The 18,592-nt window shown below is 39.1% G+C and overlaps 1 protein-coding gene and 1 pseudogene across 1 annotated transcript in view; both read left to right on the top strand.

Moving 5' to 3' along the window:
* The window catches only part of KCND2 (potassium voltage-gated channel subfamily D member 2), a 261,512-nt gene extending 245,284 nt beyond the window's left edge, over positions 1-16,228 (top strand). Inside the window, exons 3-6 of the mRNA XM_042872738.1 lie at positions 9,121-9,219; positions 10,708-10,803; positions 13,956-14,203; positions 15,762-16,228. Of these exons, the coding sequence (XP_042728672.1) occupies positions 9,121-9,219; positions 10,708-10,803; positions 13,956-14,203; positions 15,762-15,939 (621 nt within the window). The 3' untranslated portion in view covers positions 15,940-16,228. The remainder of the gene's footprint in view (positions 1-9,120; positions 9,220-10,707; positions 10,804-13,955; positions 14,204-15,761) is intronic.
* Positions 2,245-2,868, top strand: LOC122180624 (annotated as a pseudogene).
* Positions 16,229-18,592: the final 2,364 nt, after the last annotated feature.

The raw sequence follows: 18,592 nt of genomic DNA, 5'->3' as shown, positions 1-18,592 counted from the left end.
ATGGTTCATTTATCTTTCTTTGTCAAAATGTACAGATGTAATTACAGATGTAATTCATCCTAATTGTTAGACCAGATCTACTGTTTTTAGGCAATACCTGTAGTACTGCCTTCTGAAAGCATCATTTTTCAGGAAAACTTTCTTTCCTCGAGAGTGCTCTGAGAAGAAAAAAAGAAAAAAAGAAAAAAAGAAAAAAAAGAAAAAAAAGAAGAAAAAAAAAACCAACAACACCTAAAAACCTAAGCATTACTTCTAATGTCTGTCTTAACAGCCAGTTTCACTAATCCATTTGTTTAATTCCCAGGTGAACTCTCTGGGGAATCTGACTATTGGGAACTTGTCTCCTTAGCACTTCTTTGCTTAAAAGGCTTCAGAAAAAGCTGAATCTGGAAAAGAGAAAAACAAAAGTCTTTTTTTTTTTCAGCTTTCTTGGTGACTGATATCACCAAAATATCAACTAGCTCTCTATGAAAAAGCATTTTTTCTCCCTGACCTACAAGCACAAGGCCAAGAATCAGGAAGACCTATTTACCAGGAAAGATGCAGCCAAGCCAGAGCAGCACCATTGTTTCCAGCCCACATCTAAAATGCCAGTCCCAATCCACTTTACTCAGCCTTCTGAATGAGAAATGTCTTGTATGGCCTTTCTTGACACCTGAAGCACTGATAAGAGATTGTAATTGATCTGCTATTTACTCTATGGAAAAGGTTCATCAGCCAGTGGGCCCAGAGATTCTGAAGGGTCCAGTGAGAGTGGGATCCCTGCCCACAAAAGTGTGCAGGCAGGTCATGGATGAAGAATATACATGTTGAACAAGGGAACAGAGGCTGCATCTGCCTCCTAAAGACAATAGCAATTAGTTTAGAGATTATAACATGAAAAACAAAAATTTGTTATTCCTGGCCACCTTTTTGACTGATGATTCAATAGAAAGGAAGTGAAATAAACAAACAGTGATATAAGTCTTGGAAAATCTTTGAATCAGGAGAAACAGAGGTACATTGCCAAGAAAGTCAGTCATAGATCTGGGATGAAGACGTTGTATCCTTTAAATAGCCACATCTTGAGAGACTTGGGAAAATGGCTACCAAAGAGAACAGGGTATCCCAGAGACACTTAGAAACCTGATTTCAAATATAGGCTGTTTCAGTGCTCCAAGTATCATATCTCTCCCATCTACTAATTACACACATCCTTTTGCATCATTTTGTCCTATGTCCCAGTCATATACTCCCTTCTCCCACAACTGGAAAACACGGAGAATACATAACTTGTACATGATTTTTGTAGAGAATTTTTCATTCCTATTATGTAATGGCAGTAAAGAGTGAAAGAACTGTATGTACCAGCAGAACGCAGTGCTTCATTCCTATGCCTCAGAGCACTGTGCCAGTCATGGATAACAGACCTGCTTGATCCCAGCAATCAATGTGCCTGTTCTGAGCTTTCATGACTGCACAGACCAACCAGCCTTACTTCAGATACACACAGCCGCCTACCGTATAATGTTGAATAAATTTTTCTATATCTGATTTGCACTTTACAGTGAAAAAGAGATGGAAATTGGGAAATACCTTACAAAAATCAGATCAGCAGACTGGCGGATATTCCCTATAGTCTCTTCCTGAATAGAAACTGTTTAATAACTGACTTTCTCTCCTTGAAAAACAGTGAGCTCATTGTATGCCACAAACAGGAATGTGAAGTGATGAACGGCAAGTCCGCAAAATCTCGTTTCCTCTGCTTCCCAGAACAGTGCCAAGAGTAAGGATCACAGATTTACCCCGACCACATTTATATCCTTCTTGCTTTAGTAAAAAATGGCTTTAAGGTCTGGTTAATGTAGCACTAGAAATGTTTCATTGATTTCTCCTATTGCAAAACTTATCTTCTCTCTCATTTTAAAATGACTGAGAGGATATGAACTGAATATTGCTCTGAGGGACTGAAAGAAAAGTCAGCAAAAAGAACTTACTGAATACTGCACTGTCTGTATTTATCAATATTTACCTATGAAGTATAGATTTGCATTTCACAGGAGAGCTCCACTACCTTTGTTTAAGGTGTCCAGGCCACCAGGTTGGCTGCAAGCCATGATCATAGCGCAGCAGGAGGCACTGAGGTGGTGGCCCTGCCCAGCCTGCCATCCCTTACAAAGCTCCCTCCCGCTCCCTCACTTGGCTATTGGCTGTGGCTCAGCAGAATGTCCTGACAGTGAAGGGGCCTTGGTCTAGCAGGTAGAGATGAGCAACAGCAGTAGTAAGAGAGCACTACCAACAGCAGCACTGTGACTTAAACAAGACTACTTTAGAATTAAGAAAGATCCAGTGCCTTATACCTGTTCAGAACCCCTACCATCTAATATCCCGACAACAAAGTGCCATTCAAGGAACCTGAAATGACTCCCTTTGAAGGTGGCTACTGTCATAGGAAATTAATATTCTCTAAAGAAATTCCTTTTAAACCTCTTAGTATGTATATGATTACACCTATTGAAAGGTTTGAGTGTAACAGAAGGCTGTGTCTTTCAATCACTGATTTCCACCATAACTCATGGAATCCAGCTTGGTCAGTTTCAACAGTGTTGATGGGCTGTCTTACTTTTACAGTAGAAAAGGACCTCACAGTGGGTAGCAGAGTTCACAAAAACTGCTGTTGCACAAAGTTTAGCATTCAGTGTTCCATTAGCACCTGCCAACCATCCAGGCCTCCAGCAGGCCTGTCAAAACCATGGACTCTTAGGTGGAGCTTTGGCAGAATTATTTGTTAGTTGGATTTGCAGTCTTTGCCATACAATCAAATCTGTACTGAGAAATGTAGTTGCAAGAATGAGTGGAAAAGAAATCCAAGAGGTAGTTCCTGAGTAAGTGAGACTCTGAGCATCTGACTTTTGACATTAGGATAAACTATGTTTTTAATTTGTTTTGAGCCAAGAAACTACAGGCCTGTCAGTCTTACCTCCATCCCTGGGAAGGTGATGGACAACTTATGTTGTTCAAAGTACAGCATAAACCCTTGCAAGAGATGGTACTGCCTGTTTGCTACAACAGGCTTCCATCTAACTAAGAAAACTGGATATTGGAATTTGGAAATTCCTTTATCAGTATCTCATAGATAATTTCAAACACAGTAGCCTTTATCATGGATAAATTCAATCAAAAAAGCCTTTAGAAATGACCAAACATTTGGGCAGTAAGGAAACTTGATAGAATTCAGTGAAGTGCTGAAAGCTAATCTTAGGAGACTTATTGAAGATCCATGTGACCACCAACACATGCATTTACTGAATTCCATGCTGTCCTTCAAGATTAAAAAAATAAAATAATGCTGCATATTAATGCTCAAGAGAAGGAAGTGAAATTTATAAATATATCATCTCATTTTGAATGCATTTTAAAGGAAAATCCTACTTCTAATTATGAAAATGCATTGTTGTAAAAGAGACCTCAATATAAACAATAAATAAAAAATAAAAATAAAAAGGGAAAAGGAAAAAAAAATTGTTATCTGAACATTTTCCTCTATCAGCTATTGATGTCCAAGAATCAGAACTTATCTGGCAATAGATAGATAAATAATACAACCTACATACAGGAGTTTGCACTCAGGGCTTAACTAATTATTGTCTACAGTCTTATTTTGCTTTTTCCTCAAGCAGATTTATCAGAAGTGTAGACAGTTTTGAAGAACGCTGCTTTTCTCAGCTAGAGACAACTGCAGGAGGTCAAGTTATTTTCATTTCTCATCAGTGCCTTCAAGTGGCAAATCTAATGACAGATGTGTTGTGACTGGTCCATACGGAAACAAACAGACGGAAACAAAAATGGAAACATAAACAGAAACATGACAGCTAGCTCCAAAATCTGACAATGCATACGATTCAACTTGATTCTTTCATATTATTATGGCCTTCTATTTTCACGTTGGAAAATACTTCGTAAAGATTGGCTGGGCTCATATTTCATTATTTACTGGTCATACTTGATGTATTTATCTATCAAGTATAAATAATTAGGCACTAGATAAATATAAATAGCTTTAGGACAAATTACAATAACTGCTTAATAGCACCTAGAGCCAAGCTTTTGCAATAAGGAACCATGCTACGAATGCAATTTATTTTAGCTTAAATAGGGTATTAGCCTCAGTGAAGTTGTAGAGATAACCAGTGGAATAGCTTACCTAAGATCTTTGAAATTCAGCAAAAAAGCACTCAAGTTTACTGAGTTTGAATAGAGTGTGAAACCTTTTTAAATTGCACATCTACTAACATACAAAGTAAACAGCGTTTTCCTCTCTACTGCATGCAGATGTTCTATAAATTATTTTCTGTAATTTGAAGTTAACTACTAGCAATTACTGAAAATGAGAAAAATCAGAGCCTGATTTTTCACTTGAAAGCAAATATATACAATGGATTTATGAAAGACCAAACAAACAAATGACTTAAACACAATGGGACTAACCTTCAGATCATTTTGACCATTGCTTAAGAGCCACAGAAAGGCTAGGAAGGAATTTTTACTTTCTAACTGTACAAGGTCATTATAGAAATAACACCTGTAAGGTAAGTACGTTTTCAGTTTCTGATACCAAGACAATTAAGTAGTCTGGAGAGCAGCAGAAGGGAAACAAAAGGAGCTATGTAGCTATTAGTTTTAAAGGGGCAGGCTACCTCAGTTCTTGCATAGCAGACAGAAGAGAGGCTCTTGTCAAAAATTATTCCAGTACCATGATAAACTGTGCCCTGAAGTATTTCTGACAAAATCTCTCTTACCATCTTGAGGGTATCTTGAGTTCTTAAAGCTGGATACTGTAAATATCCCACGGCACAACATTTAGCGCTGTTTAAAACCTTGTGAAATTGTTCATTTCTAAACTTTCTAAAACTGACAGTCACCAAAGAAAAGTGTTTTCCTTTTGTATGATTCCAATTATTGCAGTCATAATCAGGACCCACCTTTAAGTTACAAAATTAGAAAATAGAAAATGAAGCAAAGCATTCAAAAGAATTCAGGGCAATACAGGAGATGCTGTAAGAATTGAAGCTGATCATTAGTTCTGTTAGAAAGTTTCATGTTAGATTATGGTGGAATTTCATCCCAGTAAAAGAACTTTGTTTTAACTCATGGTTTTTCCCCTAGACACTGTAAAAATTACCAAAATCAAGGTTTCACACTGAATGGGTAACTCTGAAAACCTCATAGCAAAGCAGATAACCTATTGCGGGAGAATTTAATCCCTTCCTTTTTTTTCCAGATATTCCTATGAAAGGACAGTTAGAAAGGACACTGAGGTGACTGAAAGGGACAGTTATCACTTCTTTTCTGCTGTACATGACAGAAAAGACTGAAGACTAAAGAAAATTACAATTCTTCCATAGTCACAGTTTTTCTGATGTTATCACACAGTTTTGGTGTCCTTCCTGGGAATTCAGTCCCCAGTGTGCAGCTCTTAAAATCCTGTGGATGACATGAGCTTTTAATGATTCCTCGTTAGGAAACATGGGCAGACACTGGAATGCTCAAGCTATGGGCTCTGATCTGATCAGTCAGAAGAACTGAAAAGAAAATGCTGTAACATGTTTGTAAACACATCCAATTTCAGGGGTATTTTCTACATAGGTCACTCCAAAAGTAGTGCCTCCTTCTTATTTCCATGGAAATTACAACAGATACAAAGAGCACATTAACACTGTTTGATAGAGAACATTTTCAGCTACAGAACACTATTTTTAAACATAACCACCTCCATTAGCTGTGCACTTTTGCCACAATGAAAAAGAGCTGCATGCTGCAATTGTAACAATCTGCACTAGCAGAGGTGACCCACTGTGACTGTCACTACTGCTGAATGGCACCACCACCACTCACTGTGCTCACATCCACTGTTTGGTCTCCACAAATGTTCAGCAAGCAGCAATGAACAGGTGCAAGTTTTCCTGTACGGAGAAGTTCAATTCCACACCTTTGCTTCACACGCGCTTCCGTGTTAGACACCATTTGTCAGACTCTGCTGCCATCTGTCACACAGCAACAACATGTAATGGAATATTGGTGGGAAAGTTCAACCTCTACTGCAATACCACCAACACTGTTGTTGTGGGTCAACATCATAAAATAGGAGCAGCCCTCATGTAATCTGAAGTGTAAGCAGGCAAGCTGCATGCAATACCTGGTTGCCTCCTTTGTAATAGATTTATTGTCTCCACTTTAATAAATTATGTAAATTCTGGCCATCTTAATGAGTTTCAGCTAAGAAGATGTAAGCTATTAGTTCCCACCTCAGAGAGGTCCTTGAGAGCAACCCTGTGGAGAGGGACCTGGGGATGAAAAGCTTAACATGAGCCAGCAGTGTGCCCTTGTGGCTCAGAAGGCAAATGGTATCCTGGGCTCCATCAGAAGAGGGGTGGCCAGCAAGGACAGGGAGGAGGTTCTCCCCCTCTGCTCTGTTCTTGCGAGGCCCCATCTGGAGTACTGCATCCAGGTCTGGAGCCCCCAGGACAAGAAAGAGAGAGAGCTGCTGGAGAGGGTCCAGAGGAGAGCCACGAAGCCACAAAGACTGGAGCACCTCCCCTATGAGGACAGGCTGAGGGAGCTGGGCTTGTTCAGCCTGGAGAAAAGAAGGCTGCAGGGTGACCTCATTGCAGCCTTTCAGTACTTAAAGGGAGCCTACAAACAGGAGGGGAATCAACTCTTTAAAAGGGTAGATGACTGCAGGACAAAGGGAAATGTTTTTAAGTTTTGGGAGGGAAGATTTAGGTTGGATGCCCGGGGGAAGTTCTTTACAGAGAGAATGGTGAGGTGCTGGAACAGGCTGCCCAGAGAGGCTGTGGATGCCCCGTCCCTGGAAGTGTTCAGGACCAGATTGGATGGGACCCCAGGCAGCCTGGTCTAGCATTAAACGTGGAAGTTGATGGCCCTGCCTGTGGCAGGGGGTTGGAGCTTCATGATCCCTGAGGTCCCTTCCAACCCTGTGATTCTGTAATAAGTGGTGCAGTACCATAATTATTACTTCAGCCACTGGAAGAGGAAATGAACATACAAGCTAAAAGGAAAAGCAAGATTATTGTTAGTATGTTTGTTCTTAAAATTGAATGAATTTCCTTATAAAAGTCATAAAAACTTTTGTGGCTGAAATCACTTACTTATAAGACTGCAAGTTGCACTCTGCAATAGCATCTCCAAAGCATCTCAAGATCCTAGTGAGGAACAGTGCTAAGAGATTTTTCGTATATTCTTGAACACAGCATGTGCACATTTCAGCCAGATTCTAGCCATGCTTGCTGTTAGCTGTCATGAATTTCTTCACTCATCGTTGAGAACTTCAGTGAGATTGAGGCTGTGAGTGCAAAGAAGTATGGTGTTGAGTCATTCCTTGCAGTGAATTATTAGTCCTACCAGAGAGACGATCTTGTGGCTGCAGTGACTGGGCTTCTTCCTGCTACGTTAAGCACTCAAGGATTCTTAGTTTTCCAAGTTCTTCACCTTGTCACCTTCTGTGCTTCAACAGCCATTAAATTCCTGATGCTTTCAGAATCAGAAACCTAAGCTGGAAGGTAAGCCCAAACTCTGTTATACAAAAGGAACCACACACAAAAGTTACAGAACTAGGATACCATTCTAGAACTGTCACAAATGCTTCAATTTTACATAGCATTTGTCAAGAGGCTCTTTTCTTTATGCTTTCCTCTGCACTGGGTGGAGAGGAACACAATCAGATTCAACAAAGGCAAGCGTGGAGTCCTACACCTGAGGAAGAATAACCCCCGCATCAGAATAGATTAAGGGCTGACCTGCTGGAATTCTCTGTGGAGAAAGACTTGGGTTTCCTGAAGGGAGACAGGATGGCCATGAGCCAACAGTTTGCCATTGTGGCCAAGGAGACCAGTGGAATACTGGGGTACATTAAAAAGAGTACGGCCAGTAGGTCAATTGGAGGTGGCACTCCCCCTCTACTCTTCCCTGGTGAGGCCACGCCTGGACCACTGTATCTGGTTCTGAGCTTTTCAGTTCAAGAAAGACAGAGGACTCCAAGAAAGGATCCAGCAGAGAGCCACAAAGATGATGAGCGACCTGGAGCATCTCCTTTATGAGGAAAGGCTGAGAGATCTGGGACTGTTCAGCCTGGAGAAGAGAAAGCTGGGAGAGAATCGTAACAAAGCTTATAAACATCTAATGGGTGGGAGTCCAGTGGATGGGACTAGGCTCTTTTCAGTGGTGCCTGGAGACAGGAGTCTCCTTCTCTGGAGACTTTCAAAACTTGCTTTCCTGTGTAACCTACTCTGGGAAGCCTGCAGCAGGGGATTGGACAAGATGATCTCCTGAGCTCCCCCTTGCCTATGATTCTCTGATTCTGAAATGATGGCTTCCAACTGTTCTGTAAATCAGTGGATTCAAAGCATCCAACAATATACTTTCTCGGGGATGAAAGTCGCCTACATAAACAAGAAGGCTCACTTGAGTACTCTCAAACCAAATCTCTTTCTCAGCACTTGGATGACTGCTGTCTCTGAAAAACCAAATTATGGACAGATTATGATCAACAATGATGACTATTAAGTCTCATTATAAAAACGCACATTAAAAAAAAAAAAAAAAAAAAAAAAAAAGTGGTTTTAAAAGGCCTGGCAGGCATTTAGGAATTTAAATCAGAGACTAAAAACAACCACTGCATTCCTTTATTCCAAAAACTCAGAAATCTCCAAGAAGCCAGCTTATAGCAGTTGCAGTATTATGGTTCTACGAGTTATTTCTTCCTCTTTGAACAATCACTGCCAGAGCAGCCAAGATGAAAGCCATGCTCCTGATCTACAAGGCACAGACATACAGGAAAAAAAAAAAACAAAACAAGAATCACTTACATGCTGGTCTGTCTAATCCCCTCTCCAAAATCATTTTTCTTCTCAGCTGAGGCATGCAAACAAATAAAAACTTGTTTCTTGCATTTCTATGAGTAGACATTTGTGATTGCTCCACCTGGAGGACAAATGCAGTGCAACCTTTCAGTGATTGTGACATTGGTATTCATAAACAGCTGGTTCCAATTAGTAGTTTTAGATAAACAGAATAATGGATACAAGTGCATGTGACGCTCTTTTATTTTGTCTGTTTATGCAGAAAGCAAGACTTGCTCGAATTCGTGCAGCAAAGAGTGGGAGTGCTAATGCCTACATGCAGAGCAAACGGAATGGCTTACTGAGTAACCAGCTGCAGCAGGTAATGTGTTTGTGTCCTCCACCTCCACAGTAACAGCTTAATAACAGCATAGCAGCAGTTTACTCTATTTCTCACTAGGGCACATCAACTTGGGTCTTTAGGCAATGTTGTCTTTAGAGGTAGATTAAGGAAAGATAAGCTGGGCAATTATTACTGCTGAAGGTACTTTACAGGAGCTGATGATAAGGTAATTAAAAACAAACAAACAAACAAAAAAAAAAACCACACACACACCAAGAGAGGAAATGGCCAGATCGAAACACTGTGCTCAATGTAAGCTGGGTTTTTAGAGGCAAATCTTACAGAAAAATCTCTTAAGAAAGCTTAGTTCATTTGCCTTCTAGGATAAGCTTATCTCATTTGGCTTTATGCAACTAGAACACGTGTGACAGTCCCTTGTGCTGAGTGAGAGAGGTAGATGTAGGGTACTGTTGGCACAGTGCTGCAGAGTGGCAAATGTTCCCTGGAAGTGCCTACTTTGTTTTTCTTCTTGCAACAACCTCAGCCATTACTCCCAGGTGCAGCAGGGCCCACAGGACGGCAAGCGGCCGGAGGCAGCCCCTGGGCTGTGCAGAGCTGAGCACTGAGGGCTCAGTGTTTGTCAGTCCTTGCTACTTTCTGGCAGCTCCCTGAGGGATACAGGAAGGCTTTCATTCCTCTGTGCCCTTCCTGTTTAAGAAGCATTATAAAGGCTAACGTTTTAGCATATAGCCAGGAGAAGAGGAAGGTACTGTGATTTAGCATAAAGGGAAGCGGTCAGAGCTCTCGATTCCTCTTCTGCTCAGAAGAATTCAAATCACTGAAAGAGACACCAAATGGCTTCATTGCCATGCAGCTTTCAAATACCTCAAAGTTGAATTGTAATGTTTCCTATTATCCCACTTCCTCCCCTATTTAGTTTTCTGGCTTCCAGTGAATAATTACAAAAGCAATTAATAAACAGTGGATGCTTTCTACTTAATTCTTCATTCTGTGTCAGTAACATCTGTTGTACGCTCTCTGCAGTCAGCAGATTGGGATCACTGACATGACTTTTTGTGTAAGCTGCAATACCACACATTCTTCAGTGCAGAGAAACGATCCCAAGAGGACAACTCTATTTAATTTCCTTCCAATAAGGCACATTCCTAAGCAAAAAATATTTTACTGTCACTGAAACTTATGTTAACTGTAAGTATGTACTAATGCAAAATTCAAGGCTTGCACATCGATTGGTCTTGGAAATCATCTTAGGCAACCTATATAGGTATTAAAAGACCGAAAATAGAAATATTTAAAAGGAGATGCAAGGGAAGGATAGGAATACTTTAATTTAAAGAGAAAAAAAGTAAAAGAGTAATCGCATCCACGGTCATTTGGGTTATCCCATGTGGAGCAGGCTTTACAGTTATGCTACAGTATACAATCCAGATTAGTTCTGATCAAATACTTGGATAAGAGCCCTCTTGTTCACAAATGAGACTAATACGGAGTTCTTTGTATTAACAGTCCTCCAGTGAAGAAGAACAGGCCTTTGTTAGCAAATCTGGCTCTTCCTTTGAAACGCAGCACCACCACCTGCTTCACTGCCTGGAAAAAACTACGGTAAAAAAAAAAAAAAATGTTTTCCTGTAAATTTCAATATTAGCCTGAATTCTGAATGTTTTCAGTATTTTGTTTAAGTAATAAACCTTTTGTGAATGTGATTAGTTGGGGAGAAAAGCCATTTAATTGTATTTTAAAGCACGGTACCTTCTGCATTTGAACAGGAAAGAGAGAGGCAGATGAGCGCTTTGGCTAGTGTGAAAGGTAATGTGATATCAGCCTAGCCTAGCAGCATACATGGTCTTCAGTGTGCAGGTGATGGAGCACCAGCACAGGCTGCCCTGGGGCTGTGCAGTCTCCTCCTTGGAGATCTTCTATAGCTGCCTGGACACCACCCTGGCATCCTGCTCTGGGTGTCCCTGCTGGAGAAGGGTTGGGCCTCCAGAGGTCCCTTTCGACCTCAACCATTCATCTATTTTGCAACTTCTCTTTAAGATCAGGATACAAAGTGGAACTTTGTTATTTCATCATAATGTTCCTTTTTATTTTATTTATTTATTTTTTAATTTTTAATTAAAGGACATAGCAATTCTTTCAGTGCATTTAATGGAGAGTAATGTGAATGCCTTACTACTCCTTCTCAAAATAAAAATAAAAATAAAAATATAAGGTTTTCCCTTTCCAGACAGTGCTGAAATATTATGTATTCATGTATATAAATCAGTGTTCTCCTTTGGACAACTTTTTCTTGTAAATAAAATGGCCCATTTGTTATATCACTTAGCTAGTAATATGTCATCTCACAGTGCTTATGTTTTTCCTTGCTCACCTTTGGAATATTCATTTTTATATAATGGGTTGTAGGACACAATGTCTTATTTCCTATTCAGAGCATAATGTAGTTACTTTGCCAGTATTCAGGCTGGGTCCTTTTGGAACATTTTTGAGACATTCTGTACTAGAACCTGATAATAGTAATCTGCCTTGAAATGTTCCACAGTTGAATATTACAAATGTATTTTGAAAACTTAGTAGTAGCCACAGGTCTTGTTAAATTCTCATAGTAGTCATCAAAAAAATCCATTTGGTGGAATTCAACCCCCAAACATTCACATTTCCTCTAATTATAATGATGGAATATGGAAGCTTTATGTAAGCAACTGTCTGGCCAGATTTTGCATTCTAAAAATTTAAGAGGCAAGTAGAAAGTTTAGGCACCCAGATTGTGGAATCTGGAAAACAGCTGTTTCCTGGTGTACCAACAAGAACAAGATGCCTTCTTAGTCTCTCCTCCTTCAAAATAACTACTTTTGACTGTGGTTTATACCAATTGTTAGGCAAAGGAGTACTTTTTCTTTTCCAACAAATTAAAGCCAATATGATAAAATCTTTCATACTCTATGAAACGCAGCATGAGTAATGTCATGGAATTCTGTGAAAGTTACATTAATAACGAAAATAATTGTACCAAATGTTATATTTTGTAGGCTACATTTAGCTGATGCAAGAAAAGTTAATTTATAAGTATAATCAAATAGATTAACTGGAGCCATTATATCATTTCAAAATGTTTCCAGTCTATATTAAAAGTTCATTCAGCAGCCTTCTTTAATGGACCCTGCTAATTGAATTCTGTTGGTTGCTCCGTAAAAGTTTTCAGAAGAACAAAATAACTTTCAATGGGAAAATGAGCATAACTATTGGCAAATAGAATCTAAACCCTCAAAGAGAACCTGAAGACAGTGATTAGGTCTTTTCTTCTCTCTGAATGTCCACTGTCCATTTGTGTGATAGTATTTAGAATCTTGTTTGTTGCTGACACGTGCTCTAGAGTAGTCGATTTTTCAAGATAATTCTTTCTTTCCGTATCACTTGAAATGGGTATTCTTCAATATCAGTCAATTCCACACACATTTATGTTTGAGTGAAGGAAAAGAGAAGAAACAGAAATGATAATAAGCCTATGAAGGTGTTTCCATTTTTTAGCAATAGTTGGCTGCAGTTGATACACTATTTATTTTGCTCACATATTTCGTATTTGCACTGTACCGCAATTCTCCTGGAAAACATGAGCCCCTTTCCAATTAGTGTGTCCTTCTTTAAGGGAAAAATAGTTTTTCTCTTTCCAATAGATAAACATGCTGCAGGCTAACAAACCTGAAGTGAATGACACTGAGGAGAGTGTGAAACAAAGCATAAGCCCTAAACATTTCCAGGATATGCAGATAATTCCAGTGATAACTTCAAAGAGTTTAGAAAAAAGGTGGCTTTCCCCAAGTGCATGTGAATGTGTCTTAATCTCTGTTTAGTTTGGACTGCTGCTTCAAAAATACGTACATATTCTTTATTTATTTAGTCTCCTCCTACTATCAGCACCACTACTTCACTATTTCAAGGTGTGGAAATCACAGCTTAGTGTGAAGCAATCCCCAGTCACTTACCTAGTCAACCTAAAATGCCATTTGCTTGAATTTGGATTCAGCTCTATGACAACCCAATGAAATTACTGAATTTCTGTCTCTGCTGGGAGTAAGCAAGGATTGCAAGAACAAAGACCGCTTTATTTACCAAACACTCTGTCTTCAGAACTGATTTTGATATATAGATCTGCAGTAATAAGGAATGTACTGAATGGTTTTATATGACTGTTTAATCATTTCCTGCAAACAAAAGGTTTATTTATTTGATTCTTTTTCTTTTACATAGATGCATACCTTGAAACAGCGCTTCAAATCCTGCTGTCTAACATGTAATCCCAATTGAAGTACTACAAAGTCATCTGAGAAATGTTTATCAGTTTTACTGTAGTTTTGTACAGCAAATCCTATTTCTAAATGGCATTTAGGGCGTTTACATAAGCACCACTTTTATTTTTATAAATAAATATAATCCCCCATTTTATGGCACTCTACAGATGACACGGACATTCGTAGTGCAGCCTATGATATGGTCATACAAAAGAACTTGGATTATTTTTTCATAGCTGAGTACTTTGAGAGTTTTGTTCCAGTGTTTACATTTGTATTTATATTTGTATTGGTATTCAACCCAGGCTAATAGGGGCTGAATGCCATAATCAAGACTAAGCTGTCTAACTTCAGTGATTTATTCAGTTGCACCAATTTAAGCCTTTAAGCAAGCATAATTAACACGTTCATTTTAATTAACTTTCTGCGTCTGCTTTGTCCCTTTGCTGGGTTCCTTCGTGCTAGAATCACGAGTTTGTGGATGAACAGCTCTACGAAGAGAGCTGCATGGAAGTTTCTACAGTCAATAGACCCCCAAGCCACAGCCCCTCGCTGTCGTCCCAACAAGGCGTCACTGGCACTTGCTGCTCACGAAGACATAAAAAGACGTACCGCATCCCCAACACTGCCCTCACAGGCAGCCGCCACGGCAGCGTACAGGAGCTCAGCACCATCCAGATCAGATGTGTAGAGAGGACACCTCTGTCTAACAGGTACCTCTTAGCATCAGCACACCTCTTTGTTCACTAGGGATACGCGTTGGCCTCCACAAGTAGGCTGGGAGGCTGCAGATAAAACTGAAACTGTCATCTGAAAATGGACAGTAGTCCTGAAATAGCCCGCACTCTCTTCTCTCCTAATGTAATTCTAAGATAAAAGAATAGGCAATCTCTTTTCATTTCTGCTCTCTTATGTCCTCCCCATAAACCGTTGTGTGTTCTTTGCAGAGAATAGCATCCAGGGACTCCAAATGATATAAAGCACCAAACAGTACTGCTCACAGACACAGAATAAGAAAAAGCACAGAAAAATGTGCAGTTCATATATTACAAGACAAGCAAATAGGAAGTAAAAGAAAAAGTTGTCACTGCTGTTCCTTGATTTAGTTCAGAAACATAGCACAAATGACACTTCCAAATAAGGTAGAGAAAAGGGAAATAAAACTAGATTGCCAGAGTCACAAGCGCTATAGTAATAAGAAAGTCTCTACCAAACAAAAGGCATGAAATAGATTAAAAAAAATGCATTTTGTATTTCGAGGAGTTATTGAAAAAGTGAGGAAAGTGCAGCTTAAGTCACTGAAAATCTCTGTACTCTCACAAATACAGTTTTACTTTTCTGTGCTCTCACAAATACTCTGACTTTTAGGTGTATCTGAGCACCACCTGTGGGAAAATAGCAAAGGCGTCAGAGGACTCAGAAGTGTTTTCCATTGAACTCAGACATGCTGCCATTTAAAAAAGAAGTGTTCTCAGCATGAGTTACTGGAAAGATTCACTTTTTAAGTGACATTTTGAGTAGCTTGCTTTAAGTAGTTGTTAGGTTTGGATTTCACTTCTATGCACAATTCAGCAGCTTGTAGCTAACGGAGTCTTCCAGCTTAACACAGAGCCCTAGTCTATTTCGGATTGACTGGATCCATCCTTTCTCTGCTGGCAGACTTTCCTGCACCACACCTCCCATCACAGAACAACTAACATAATAAAAAAAAAAAAAAAAAAAAGCAACCCATAAAAAAATAAAGAAAACTAAATAACAACAAAGTTTGAAATGCCAGTCTCACCTTTTATGAGTTAGTTTTAAGTTTTTTATGATGCTGTGATAATGAGGTTAATTAACTCAAACTTATTTTGTGTTCATATCACTCTGTCTTACTACTGAAGGTGTATAACACACAAAGGCTCTTACATAAAGATGGCATGGGAGAGTCGGTAGGGTACTGGGAATTTTGCTTAGTCTCTGTTTCCCTGCAATGTAAGGCACTGGTCATGCTGTTTGCTCCCCACTGAGCAGCCTAAGTGCTTCCCACGCTCAGAAACACTTAGGTGATGAGCTGAGAAACTTTTAGAAGCACAGAAGGTGGGAAAGAAGGGAGAAACGGGCCATGGCCATGGGCTGCCTGCTCACGGGGTATGTGTTGGTAGGGGCCTGGTGTCACTTTGTTGTTCTGAGCTCTGTAATAAGGGAGGGCAGAGAGGATGGCACTAAGCACAATCAGGTGTTCAGGAATATGGGCTTGCTTTCATCATGGGTTCTTGTTTCTTCCTCCAGCCGATCCAGCTTAAATGCCAAAGTGGAAGAGTGCGTTAAACTAAACTGTGAGCAGCCTTACGTCACTACAGCAATAATTAGCATCCCAACACCTCCCGTCACCACACCTGAAGGAGATGATAGGCCAGAGTCTCCCGAGTATTCGGGAGGAAACATTGTCAGAGTATCCGCTTTATAAAATAAGGAATTATTTATAAATTAGAATAAAGACCACTTATAAGCTGAGCTCGAGCGGAGAGAAATGAGTCCTGAGGAATGAGAGAGCTGACAAAGACAACACCCCCTGATGTGTGCGCCAGCAGCAACGGAGTGAGACGGTCAGGAGAACCACAACAATTTGTGGCTGTCGGTGTCGCAGCGTGGGAACCGGTGGAGTTTCTACATACTGTTGGAGCTGACACATAGTGGAAGCTTCTGTGACCATCCTGACTTACTATAGAGCACAATGAAATGTCCCCATTGATGCTTCTTCTTATCATGAGAGCTCTTTTTAGAAAAAAAAAAAAGGAAAAAAAAAGAAAAAATATACATAAAACAAAAAAATAGAAACCCGTGTTCCTGCTGAATGCAAAACAAGAAACATTTTGATAACATGTCTTTTTTTCCTCCTGTTAATAAACCACAAACTTGTTGAGAAACTATTAAAAAAAAAAAAAAAGAAAGAAAAAATGCTCATAATGAAATATGTTTGTACTGACTGAAACAAATACAACCGTAATGCATGCTGAAATTATTTGGAGCTGTGATCTCAGTTTACTTTTGTTGTTTTTCAGATTAGGCATGATAAAATATTACTGTAGAAAGGGGCATTTCTGTGCACTTACAACAAGCTGATTGTTAATGTTCCATGGTAGTTGTACAAATAACTTCCCTTTGAAAAATGCAGTATTTCTTATTCAAACACTCATTAGTGTACTAAAGGTGTTCAGTTAGTTCAGTATTTACTATTGTTTTATCTTGCTTCCTAGGTACTGTTACAACTGCAATAAGTCATTGTACACCTGTTGTATCAGGAATCAGGATTTATTTTTCTTTAAGGTATTTTACACAACTTCATCTACACTATAAACTTCTAATGGCAAATATCTACATAATCTTACATCCAAACTGTGCACCACAAATGTGCTATTCAGTCACTGTTCTTTTTGTCCTCTGTCCTCTATTTCTATGACAGTTCATTGTCTGCTCCAACACTACCGTGCTGTTTGGGACTTCAAGGCTACTAATGATCAGGCACAGTCCTTAGTTCTGTGGACATCTTGTCTCATTCTGTATTTTCAGAACAAACCTCTTGTCCCAGTGTACTGTTGCAGGATCACTCCCATTTGAATTGAGATTAGAACAAAGGTTGTTTGGGGATCATTTAACATTTCTCTCTAAACTTTCCCTGTGGATGTTCTGCAGCATCCAGAGTGTTGGCTGCAGCGGAAGACACTGAAAGACATTCAGTAAAAACAACAGTGAAATTATTCTTGCAATTATCTACAAACTTGAATCCTAAAATTTGTTTGAGAATTTATATTGTGTCAAGATATTTAATTACCTAAGAACACTGATAAATAATGGGTTGGGTCTCAAAGCTATAAAAATGTAACTGATTTCTATTGGGATTTGCCAGTGGGCAGGTCTAACAGATACTATGAAAGCTCTCTTAGTTAAGGTTTTTTGGCTTCATTTTTAGAAGACATTGATGTTAGCAGAAACATTTCTGATAAAAAATGACATTTTTCTTCATGAGAGTGCATTCAAAGATGTATCATAATGCTTCCTATGTACACAAGCTACCATAAATCCTATACATGGAATATTTGCATATCAGTACATACATATATACATCAAGAACACTGGATCAGAAATAATTGCATGTCTGCAAAATAAAATATGCATATAAATCAAAAGGCTCGGTACATTAGTGGCCATTACAATAAATGATTAACACAGTTATTTAATAGTTTGAGTAGTGTATATTTCAACGTAGTATTTGTTAGCATTCTACTGACCTTAAATTTTACATTAGATGACACCCACTAAAAACTGAAACTTGCTGATAGTACACTTTTTACAGCACACAGATATTTCTCTGTACCTGTCAACAGAGACTGAAGAGTAGATGATGGACTATCATGCTACAGTATATGCACCAAAATGTAACAATGTCACCTATTAGAATTGAATTGCAATTAAAAGGAGCATATAATGTAACACATTATGCTTTTTTCTTACTGCTTACTCCTTCAGAAGCTTGGTTAATTTGCAATTATCAACTCGCTTTTTGTGCAAATCAGAACAACTTACTGTAAACCGAGCTTCTAAATTTCTTTCAGATTGTAACAGGTAGCAGAAGCACAGATTGTCCTGTGACAGAGGAACACTCACTTTGAGTAATTCTGATGTCAACTATGTGGTGTTACATGCCTCTCTTTTACCCTGGTAGAAAATTGCAGTAAATCTGCTGAAGCTGGTGGGATAACTAAGTTTTAAAGAGGTTAACATGAGAGGTAGAATGGACCTTGAGCTTATACTTACATCCTCCATCTACCCATGGTCACTCATAAAAAACTGGCTTGGTCCTCACCTTGTGCTGAAAGAACTACTGACATAAAACTGCCTTTACACTAGCAATCTGCAACAACAGCTTAATGCCATATGGTACTTCTTGAATAGGAACATCATTAAATAATGTTAAAAGGCAGTTACCAAACCCAATTCGGGACAGATTACATACAACCCAAGAAACCTACTGACTCCATCAGTTCATGTGTCTCTCAAAAACTCTTTTTTCTCCTTTTTGCATGGACTAAAACAATTGCACTAGAGCAATACACTTGCAT

This window comes from Lagopus leucura, unplaced genomic scaffold (genome assembly GCF_019238085.1).
Source record: "Lagopus leucura isolate 7727_CA_CO unplaced genomic scaffold, USGS_WTPT01 Super-Scaffold_100008, whole genome shotgun sequence".
Lineage (NCBI taxonomy): Eukaryota > Metazoa > Chordata > Aves > Galliformes > Phasianidae > Lagopus > Lagopus leucura.
The sequence above is the reverse complement of the archived record's forward strand: the minus strand, read 5'-3'. Positions and strand labels throughout refer to the sequence as shown.